The sequence below is a fragment of the Loxodonta africana genome, chromosome 2 (assembly GCF_030014295.1).
Source record: "Loxodonta africana isolate mLoxAfr1 chromosome 2, mLoxAfr1.hap2, whole genome shotgun sequence".
In the NCBI taxonomy this organism is placed as follows: Eukaryota; Metazoa; Chordata; class Mammalia; order Proboscidea; family Elephantidae; genus Loxodonta; species Loxodonta africana.
In genome coordinates this window covers 57,673,859-57,685,592 of record NC_087343.1, presented here as the reverse complement: position 1 = coordinate 57,685,592, position 11,734 = coordinate 57,673,859, and the positions used below count along the sequence as shown (strand labels likewise).

Here is an 11,734-nt window from a genome sequence, read left to right as displayed (position 1 = left end):
ATTCATTAGAGAAATGCAAATCAAAACCACAGTGAGATACCACTTCACTCTCAGTAGGATGGCTATGGGTAGGATGGCTATTATCAGAAAAATGGATAATAAATTTTGGCAAGGATACGGAGAAATTGAAACCTTTGTCCATTGCTGGTGGAAATGTAAAATGGTGCAGCCACTGTGGAAATCAGTTTGGCAGTTCCTTAAAAAGTTAAACACAGAATTATCATACAAACCAGCAATTTCACCCCTAGGTATATGGCCAAAAGACTTGAAAGCAGGGATTCAGATACTTGTACACCATTGTTCATTACAGCACAATTTATAACCGTCAAAAGGTGGAAACAATCCAAGTGTCCATCAACAGATGAATGGATAAACAAAATGTGGTATATTCACACAATGGAATATTATTCAGCCATAAAGAGAAATGAAATTCTGATACATCCTATGACATGGATGAACCTTGAAAATACTACGCTAAAGGATATGTCAGACAAATAGGACAAATATTGTAGGATTCCACTTACATAAAATATCTAGAAGAGGCAAATATATAGAGACAACAGTTTATTAACAGTTACCAGGGGCTGGGAAAAGAGGGGAATGGAGAGTTATTTTTTAAGGGATACTATACTGATTTTTTTTTTTTTTTTTATATACTGAGTTTCTGTTTGGGGCAATGAAAAATTTTTGGAAATAGTGGTGATGGCTGTGTAACATGATGAATGTAACTAATGTCACTGAATTGTACACTTAAAAATAGTTAAAATGGCAATTTTTTAATTATATATATTTTATCACAAGAAAATTAAAGAAAAAAAGTCAAGCAAACAGAGTTCTGGCAGGAAATAAAATTTCATCACCTAGAGGGACTTTAATGGAGGGACTGTTTACTGAAGAGTGGGCAAAGAGCATCAGTGAGGGATGGTGAAGCACCAGAGACAAGAGCAGAAAGCAATTACCACCCCTGTTACTCAAGAAACAAAAGGAAGAAACAGCGTTCCAATACTGGAGCTCAGGGAGAGGGACAACCATAGAAGAGTGGCCGTCTCTCCAGAGCTACAGTCATAGAAGGAGGCAGCCCCTGCCACAGCCTCAGTATGCAGCAGTCTGTGAGTCAGGGAAGAAGAGCCCTACCCACCAATCTTCTGTCTCCCATCACCCTACCCACCAATCTTCTAAATCCCATCTCTGGTCTCCAGCCAGTACATTCAATTCACTAACCCCAGTTGGAAATTAGACTGATGCAGTCCATAGAGGTCAGCCTACTTGGGCCCAGAGCTGGGCAAAGAAGGGCAGAGAGAGGGTTTGGGTTGATGGGAATGGGAAAAGTAACAGACAATAACCAGTATAATCAGTATATCATGTTCCAATGCAAATATGAACCCAATTTTGTGAAAAGTGATACGTGTATTTACATATAAGAGAAGACTGGACCAGATATTTAAAGCAGCTACCTCATGGTAGTAGAAGCATAATAATTGGTTTTTATTTTCTCTATAGTTTTTGGTATATTTTCCAAGTCAATACAATGACTATGTATTACTTTTAAATTTGTCTTTGAAAGACAAATACTAATTGGAGATGCATTATTTTAATTTTAAATTTTAAAGGAAATATAGCCTACTCAGTGGCTCCTCATGGTAACAATTTCAGTTCCTGAAACTTTCGCAGATGCAGGAGCTCATCTAGAGTAAGATCAAGGTCAAATGAGAGTTTTTTAATTTGTTTCTCAGAGCTCTAGTTTGTCTCTTGCTATTCTGCCAACCAATGGGTAAGAAAAACAGTCTAATGTGATACGAATGGTATCATAGTTCTAATAGTGTTAGTAATCTAGAACTTTGTTCATTACTGTTAACTTTGTCATGTAGCAAAACTGATCTGTGATGATCACTTTGCCAAACAAAATTTCTTATCCTAGAGTTGGATGCACAAACCTCAGCATACAGGCATTAAAACCAGTTGCCACTGAGTTGACTATGACTCACAGCAGCCCCTGTGTGTGAAAGCAGAACGGTGCTCCACAGGGCTTTCAGGGGTAGATTACCAGGCCTTTTCTCTCAAGGCACCTCTGGATGGACTTAAACCTCCAACCTTTCAGTTAGCAGCGGAGCACATCAAAGGTTTGCGCCACCCAGGTAGTACGCGTAGACCTCAACCTCACGTAAGCATTTACCTTCAAAATCCTTTCAGTGTAATTACACAGTAAACAGCCCTTTCAGATTACATTTGTTTTCAAAACTACTTTTTTAAAATTGTTTGACTTAGATTATTTGCTCTACTGCATCATGTCTTTCATGTTTTAATTCGATCAACTACAAATAAAGCAGTACCAAGGTGTACGGTGATATTATCAGAAGTCTGCATTTAGCCGGGGTTTTCCACACCCAGCATCCCTCTTCTATTCATAGCTCTGTCCTCAGGCTTATTGTCAGCTCACATTGGATGAGGGCTATAAGGGAGAAGTAGCTACCTCCTCTGCAGAAATACATAGTACGTGCAGAAGGACATGGCAAATCTTTGGAATGTCATAGGGCAGCTGTTGAAGGCAATATTCCTAAAGCAAAGACTTAGCCTCTACCAAGGTCTCAACCCATTTTATCGCATTTCAGGAGAATACAGGCAGTCATCATCAGATGTGCTGTGTAAACCCAGACAGGCTGTGTAAACTTAGGCGTCCGCTGGCTGCCAGGCTATTTAAAGCTAAGGCTGATGCAGCGATAGCAGATGCATCATATTTTGCCTTCTTCTGAAATCTAAAAATGTACGTAGCATCCAAGTAGCATAGACTGAAACTCTCTGAGTCCATAATTATACTTTTTAAAGTGGTTTCCTACACTTAATATTAATTTATGAGAGTATGGGTTAACATATATCAATATTTCATAGGTATCCACAGAACATACACCGGTTCTATAAAAAGAAATCATTCCGGTTAGGATTCAGGTTAGCTAAAAAAAAAAAAGAATGAAGTACATGTTTGGAATTCTTTTTAAATAAGATTTTCTATCTTAAAATGCCAACTGAAGTTTAAGGCAGTGACAACTGTAATCCACCCATTGCCGTTGAGTCGATTCCGACTCATAGCGAACCTGTAGGACAGAGTAGAACTGCCCCATAGAGTTTCCAAGGAGCGCCTGGCGGATTTGAACTGCCGACCTGTTGGTTAGCAGCCGTAGCACTTAACCACTACGCCACCAGCGTTTCCAAGTGACAACCATAGTGAGCCATAATTAGATTTCAGACCCAATGTCCGAGTACTATACTTATGCTCCATTTTAACTAAAATACACCAAAAAGAAAGGGTTATTAAGCAAGTGAAGCACAGCTCTTTTCAGCAATACAAACAGTTTTTATAAAATAGGTAAGAATTCCTTACATTAGAATAGTTATTTTGCAGGCGATTGTTAAAAATGCAGGCCCTCTTGCAATGCTGGAGTGATAGAGAAATGATTGAGTCTTCTCTAGTATAAAACTACAGACTCCTAAATTGTCAACGTTCAATTGTAAGAATAGCATCACTTTGAGCTGTAGGCACAACATTTAACCATTTTTCCTCTCTGAGTTAGAACAATAAAGACAACCTCAACATACCAGGAACTATGAATATATTTTTAATCTTCATAGAAATCATGGTAAATTATTTCAAACATGAGTAATACAAACATTCACGTGGTACCATTGGCAGAACTCTGATCTTCTTTGTCCTGTCTTAACAGGACCGACAAGGTTTCACTGAGTCCCAGCTGAGTCCTTTACTTCCACCACCAAAATTCCATCATGGCAGAGGATTGCAGACAAATCTTTTGTTTCAACGCCATCTGGCAGCTTATACTGTCGGGTAAAGCTTCTTGAGATAAAGCCATGTTCATCCATTCTGGCTCCATGTCGAGCCTTAATCAGCAGCCAGCCTTCGAAGGTCTGAATGATGATATCTTCGGGGAGAAACTGGACCACATCCAGCAGGACCTGAAAGTGGGATTTACCTTCTTGTGGTTGCATCTCGGCCACTGAGTCCACTTGAGGAGCCTGGGCAGGCTTGGTTTTTCCAAGATCCACAATGGTTGGCCCAGGCAGTGCATATAAAGCATGGTCCAGCCTGCAGTCTTCCAAACCTCGAGCTTCAAATTCCTCCTGGTAACGCACTGGAGTCTCTATGAGGTGTCTCAGGATGATTTTTGCCATGGTGGAGGAGAAAAGGGCATTGAGCAGCTTCCCTTTCGTCTAGCTTCTGTCAGGTTCCACTGGTGAACCCTCCCGGTTGCCTGCTGACTAGACTTATCAGCTGGAGTGGCTGTTCGCTTACAGCCCTGCCCAGACACAGCCACTTAATGAGGCCTGAATTGTACCAGGACACACTCACTCTTGTCTTTTCACACATGCTGACAATGAGCTGCTATTTATAGGGTGTGTTTCAGAGTTACATTTAGCACACAGCCTGCACAAGCTGCAGAGTAAAGGACTGCCCTCACATTCTCAGTTATCCTTGGCAAATATGTCTGCCCAGCTTACCTCAAGAGAAAAAGAGTTTGCATCAGAAAGGGTATGAATACTCTGCCCTAGCGAACTACAACGATTTGAGAAATACCTAACACCTCTTAGTTCCAGAGACATGCACAAATATTATAATAAAAAAAGAAAACCAAACCCAGTGCTCTCGAGTCGATTCCGACTCATACCTCCCCTATAGGATGGAGTAGAATTGCCCCATTGAGTTTCCAAGCACTGCCTGGTGGATTCGAACTGCCGACCCTTTGGTTAGCAGCCGTAGCACTTAACCACTAATATGGGCTGATAATATTGGTATTAATGCATTTGCTCGGGAGAGATGAACCTCACTTTAATTAATTAGGAATTAAGATGCATGCACACACACACACACACACACACACGTGCACGTTCAAATCTTGAGCATTCGACAAGTCTTCAGTCCTATACATTTTGTTTTATTTCATCTTTTGTGCTTAAGGGACACCTGAGCTACATCATCTGGGTTTATTTACGTTTGACTTATCAAAAAAGGAGACCAGATGACCAAGCTAGGTAAGTGTCAGACTTCAGATGGGGACTGGAGGGACAGAGAATGGGGAATCTTAGTGAAAACAAAGCCCCAACAGAGAGCAAACGTTGAAGCTTTGAACTATTTGACATTAAAGCCCAGAAAACTAACGATTAATCTAGTCATAGCTCTGATATAGTGGACATCCACTGAAAAAGTAATGAGGCAGTTTTTCATCTACTGCTATGAAAGGGTTTCCAAGATTCACTAAGTAAAAAAAAAGTCAGAACAGGACTATACCATGTGCTACTATTTACACTTTTTAAAAAGTAGGGCTTTGCTTGTATGAATAGAATCTCTCTGGAAGATATGTACCTGGGAACAGTGGTTGCCTCAGGAAAGAGTAACAGGGTGATTCGGAAGCAGGGGTTGAAGGGAGACTTATATTTCCCTATAAATACTTTTGTACTTTTTATTTGTATAGTGTACATATAATATACATATGCAAAATAAGTTTTAAAATATAGAAAACTCCCTCTCTGTGGATTTTTGAGAATGGGCAGACTCCAGGAATACCTTTCCTTTAAAAAGAAAATGTACGTTTTATTAGAAGGAAGGAAAACTAAAAAATTAAAGATCAGAAAACAGAAGGGAATAAAATCTCATTTAACTCTGTTTTATTACTTCAAAAAAAATTCTGTGTACATTTTGATGTATACCTACTGATGAACTCACCCTAATAATGCTATTCACACTCACCTTTTTTGACCTGCACTTTACAAACTGGTGGCCCTCAAGGGAAAAATAAACACTTTTAGATACGTTAATGTCTCCTCAGTTATAAAATACTGAGAGATGGTTTCATCAGTGCTGCTCTGAGCAGTAAGTCAAGAACAGAACTTACTCCCTGAGGCAGGAAATTAATGGGATCTTAAGGATTTTTTTTTTAAGGATTTAGCTTTAAACTGCCAGAAAGAGGCTGCTAGGATGGGGCAGAGAAAAATGTATCCAATGCTCTTATAGTTTCTCATCTTCAGGGACCTCTAAAACAGACCAGAGGACTAGAGCTAAGTGATAAGTTTCCATGAGTGATCATGAGTGAGTTGCTTAGGTTAAAAATGAGCATCCACATTTCTACCACCGCATTCTAGACTCCTGCTTCTGTCATTTTCCCCAGACTGCCTGTCTCCTGTCTTAGTTATCTAGTGCTGCTATGACAGAAATACTACAAGTATATGAATGGCTTGAACAAACAGAAATTTATTCTCTGACAGTTTAGGAGGCTAGAAGTCTGAATTCAGAGTGCCAGCTCAAGGAGAAGGCTTTCTGTCTGGCAACTCTGAAGGAAGGTCTGAGTCGATCAGGACAGCCTCTTCTCATCCACCTCTACAGGCAGGCCTCTCTCAGGCCCTTGGCCCGTCAGCCCATTGGACCCTTGGCCTGGTCTCTGCCCTGCTCAGGTTAAGTGTTACAAAGTTCTTTAACTCTGCTGTTAAATGCCCAGAGGCACCCCACTCCACCAAGAGCCTCGGCCCGAAGGCACTCAGCTCTCTCTCTCTCTCTGTGCCGGCTCCCACATCATCTAGCGCTGGTCTCCTGGTTCTGCTGCTTCTGTTTCTCTACCACTGCTTCTCACTGTCTTATGCTGTTTCCAGCATTACAGCTCTCTCTCTGTGTGTCTCTTGGTTCTAGAAAGTTCTCAGCACAGGGATCCCAGGCCCAAAGGATGCTTCCACTCCCATCTCTTCTTCTTGGTGGTATTGAGGTCCCTCTCCCTGTTTGCTTCTCTCTCCTTTTATCGCTTATAAAAGGTGTGATTCAGTTAAGGGTGTGACTTGAATAAGGGTGGTGACTGAGTTAAGGGTGGTGACTTGAGTCACACTCTTTAGTAAGATGGTGACTCAAGATACATCCCACACTAACCCTACCTTATTAACATAAAGGACAACTTACTCCCAAATGGGACCATAACCGCAGGCATAGAGGCTAGGATTTACAACACATCACAAAATGGAGGATAATTACATCAGATCACAAAATGGAGGACAGCCACACAATACTGGGAATTATGGCCTAGCCAAGTTGACACCTATTTTGGGGGGACACAATTCAATCCATAGCACTGTCATTTGACGTTAATCCGAAGCCTGAACTGCCTTCCTCCTCATTATCAACTACCTTTACCCTGTGTCATTTTGGAGACTCCACCAGGCTTCCTAACTGGTCCCCCGTCCCCACTCTCACCCCACAGTCCATTCCCCATATTGTAACTAGAGCAGTTATTCTAAAGTATAGATTAAGTCACTCCCCAGCTTAAAAACTCCAATCAGAAGCTTCTCACTGCAGCCAGAACAAAATCCAAACTCCCTACCATGGCCTTCAAGGACCTGTTATCTGACTCCTGCCAACGTCTTCTCCCTCTTGATCCCTATGCTTCAGCCACAGTGGCCTCCTTTCTGTTCCTTGAATACTCCAAGCTTGTTTCCTCCTTAGGCCCTTTGCACTTGGAGTCCCTCTTGCTTTGAAAGCTCTGCTTTTAGATTTTCTCAAGATTGCCTCTTTCTTTTCATTCAGGTTTCAGATCAAAAATTACCTCTTCAGGCAAGTTTTCCCTGACCATCTAGCTAAAGCTCTCCTCCTTTCACTTTGTCATAATGCCCTATTTTATCATCCTAGCCATTATCAGCATCCAAAATAATTTTGCTTATGGTTTTATATTCCAGTTGAAGAAGACAGACAAAAGCACCTTGAGATCAGAAACTGTATGGTTCATTGCTGTATCCCTAGCGTGTAAGACAGCACCTGGAAAATAGTAGATACACTGAGTATTTGTTGAAGGAAAGAAAAATCAAACTACTATAATTTTGTAGTTGTTATGCCCCAGCCCTCAATGCCATTTATCTATACTTCTGCATGCTCCTGTCAGTCACTCGTATTTCTCCAAAGCAGAAAATACAAACTGCATCATCTCCTCAGACCTTCTCTTGCATTCTAGGTCTCACTACCCCACATGAGGTGACTTAACTTGAGGCTTTCTACAAACACTTCCAGACATCTCGGAGAAAGAGAAGTCTCCCCTATTCTTTTCACCTTCACTTGTAATTCCCTTCATTTCTCCTTTCTTCCTCTGAGCTTTTGCCCAACCAGCTATTCCCTTTCTTGATGCTCTTCAGTTTCTCACTGCCCATTGGCTTCTCTCCATCTGCCTAAAGGTCAAGTCTCTTGCATCTTTTTAAAGCAAAACCTCCTAGACCTTGTGGCACCTCCTAGCTAATTATTTACATTCCTCAGATCCCAGCTCCTTGAAATTTCAGTCTGTACTCAATGTTCACGCTCCAAGCTGTTGCAATTGACTTATGCCCTATCATGCCATTGACTGCCTTAGTTAGGTCAAAGACATTTTCATTGCTAAATTTAGACTTTCATACATATCTTCCTTAACCTCTTCAGCATTTGACATAAGCCACTCATCAGGAAAGAATGAGAATAATTTTTTTTTCTCTTAAGAGGGCCAGCAGAATTTGTTTTATTTTACTCCATGCATTCTCAGTATGGGCAATATTGTCCTCAAAGGGACAAAAATTTGTTCTTAGGGAACAAAAAACTCTTAAATATTATATATTGGTTTGTGGCCCTCCAAAAGGCCACAGTACATAAACAGACATATAATATATCCAGGTGTTAAAATTTCATGGGGGAAAATGCAGGAGCAAGGCTATCAGGCCTAGCTTTTAACACTAGATTATATAATATAATAACAAATGCGTGAACAGCAAAAGACAAACTAAATAAGTGGGACCTCATAAAAATTAAATACTTTTGTTCATCATAACCCTGGTGGTGTAGTGGTTAAGAGCTACAGCTGCTAACCAAAAGGTTGGCAGTTTGAATCTACCAGGAGCTCCTTGGAAAACATATGGGGCAGTTTTACTCTGTCCTGTAGGACCACTATGAGTCAGAATTGACTCAACAGCAATGGGTTTTGTTCATCAAAGGACTTTACCAAAAAAAGGAAAAGACAAGCTACCAATTGGGAGAACATCTCTGGAAACCATGTTTCTGATAAAACTCTAATAGCCAATATATACGTATATACAACTTCAATAATTAAAGAAACAAACAAAAAGACAAACAACCCAATCAAAAAATGGGCAAAGGACTTGAGAGACATTTCACCAAAGAATATATTCAAATTGTCAACAAACACATGAAAAGATGCTCAATGTCTTTAGCCATCAGATGCAAATCAAAGCCACAATGAGACATCATTTCACTCCAATTAGGATGGCTAAGATTAAAAAAAGAAAAATAATGTTAGAGAGGATGTGGAAAAACTGAAATCATTTTCCATTGCTGGTAGAAATGCAATATGATACAGCAGTTGTGGAAAACAGTGCAGCAATTCCTCAAAAAACTAAAAATAGAACTACCATATTATGATGAAATGAGTTCCTTTATGTGACCTTTTGCTTTGGTTCTTTGGAAAAATGCTTGAGAGTTTTGTTTTGTTTTACCCCCTAAACCCTGAGAAGTTACCTTTGCCCTAGTTTTCTACCCAAGCGCGTTTGTTACTTTTGTCCAGGTTGACGGACATTTCCTGGGTGTCCTAGTTATCTAGTGCTGCTGTGGCAGAAATACCATAAGTGGTGGCTTTAACAAACAGAAATGAATTTTCTCACAGTTTAGGAAAATAGAAGTCTGAATTCAGGGTGCCAGCTCTCAGGGAAGGCTTTATCTGTCTGTCAGTTCTGGAGGAAGATCATTGTCTCTTTGAGCTTCTGCTCCTGGGTGACCTTCATGTGGCTTGGCATCTCTTTTCCTCCATCTCTGCTCGCCTAATCTGTTCCTTTTATCTGTTGTAAAAGACTGTCTCAAAACGCACCTTACACTAATCCTGTCTCACTAACACAACAGAAAACTCATTCCCAAATGGAATTATAACCACTGGCAAAGAAGTTAGGATTTACAGCACATATTGTGGGGGGACACAACTCAATCCATAACACTGAGTAAACTGTAAACAACTTGTGTTTTTATACTTTTTTGTCTGATCCTGAGATGCAGCTTGCCCTGTGATTTGTATGTACCTTTGTGCTCTTATAAAAAACTTACTATATGATATCAAATTTTTAACAGCAACTCAAAATGTTAGCTATAGCTGGGAGAAATTGGAACTCTTATCCTTTGCTGGTGAGAATGCAAAATGGTACAGCCATTGTGGAAAACAGTGTGGCATTTCCTCAAAAAACTAAAAATAGAACAACCATATGAACTGGCAATTCCACTCCTAGGTATATGCCCAAAAGATTTGAAAGCAGAGACTCAAAAAGAGACTTGTACACCAATGTTCATGGCAGCACTATACACAATAGCTAAATGGTGGAAACGACCTAAATACCCATCAACAGATGAATGGATAAGCAAAATGTGGTTCATATATACAGCGGAATACTACTCATCCAGTAGGAGAAGTGAAGTCCTGATACATGCTGCAGTATGGATGGAGCTTGAGGACATTATGCTGAGTGAAATAAGCTAATCACAAATGGACATATTTTGTTTGACCTCACTTATATAAAAAGACTAGAAAAGGCAAACGTATAAGGACCAAAGTTTATAAGTGGTTACTAGAGGCAGGATGGAGGGGAAAAAGGGGGCTACTGGTGATGGAAAAATTGCATTGATTAAGGGTAGGGTTGCACAGCCAATTATTGTAATTGCTGTCAATAAGTTGTACACCCGTAAAAAGTTGAATTGGCAAAAGTTGTGTAATAGATATATTTTAAGGACATCCAATTATTTGGCCTAATAGCATGTTTAGTGCTTCTATTCTACCTCTTAGTTCATTGCATAGTTTCTGGGGTCTTAAAAGCTTGCAATCAGCCATCCAAGCACAGCAATTGGTCTCTATTCATCTGGAGCAACATAGGAAGAAGGAGAATCTGGAGGAGGATACAGAATGTGTAGCTAATTGCCTCCATGAACAACTGCCTCCTTTGCTATGAGACCAAAAGAACTAGATGGTGCCTGGCAACAATTACTGAATATTTTGATCAAAGATTCCATAGAAGAATCCTGATCAAATGGGAAGAAGGGGGAATGCAGAACAGAATTTCAAATTTTCATGGACTTTAGACTTTCTGGAGCCATGGAGAGTAGATGAACCCCTGAAACTATTGCCCCGAGATAGCCTTTAAACCTTACACAAAAAAAAATCCCCTGATGTCAATAGTTTAGCTTACTTAGTAAAAATGATCTGCCTTGACTATTATTCTCTTTTAAGAACTATCTACATGGGATCAAGGAGCCCTGGTGGCATAGTGGTTAAGAGCTCAGTCTGCTAACCAAAAGATCAGCAGTTCAAATCCACCAGCTGCTACTTGGAAACCCTATGGGGCAGTTCTACTCTGTCCTATAGAGTCTCTGTAAGTCAGAATCAACTCATGGCAACAGGTTTGGATTTTATATGGGTTCAAATGGACAACCGAAACTCAAAAGATTAGATAGGAATCTTAGAGGGCAGTGAGTTTATGTTAATGAGAGAGGAACAACTCAGAAAATGAGGATGAGAATGGATGCACAACTCAAAGCCTGTAATAAATGTCACTGAATTGCACATGTAGAAACTTGGAGTATGTTTTGCTGTGTATATTTTCAACAGCAATAAAAAAAGATTTCATGGGGGTAAGGGAAGAAAAATTTGAGGGGGAAATGTCTAAAAAGGCTCCTTGCAGGGGA

General features: G+C 40.2%; 1 protein-coding gene across 1 annotated transcript; it reads right to left on the bottom strand.

The window, feature by feature from the left end:
* Positions 1 to 3,462: 3,462 nt before the first annotated feature.
* HSPB3 (heat shock protein family B (small) member 3) lies at positions 3,463 to 4,852 on the bottom strand. The gene has a single exon (XM_003408031.3). The coding sequence runs from the start codon at positions 4,180 to 4,182 to the stop codon at positions 3,730 to 3,732; it is 453 nt and encodes a 150-aa protein (XP_003408079.1). The 5' UTR covers positions 4,183 to 4,852; the 3' UTR covers positions 3,463 to 3,729.
* Between the last annotated feature and the right edge of the window lie 6,882 nt (positions 4,853 to 11,734).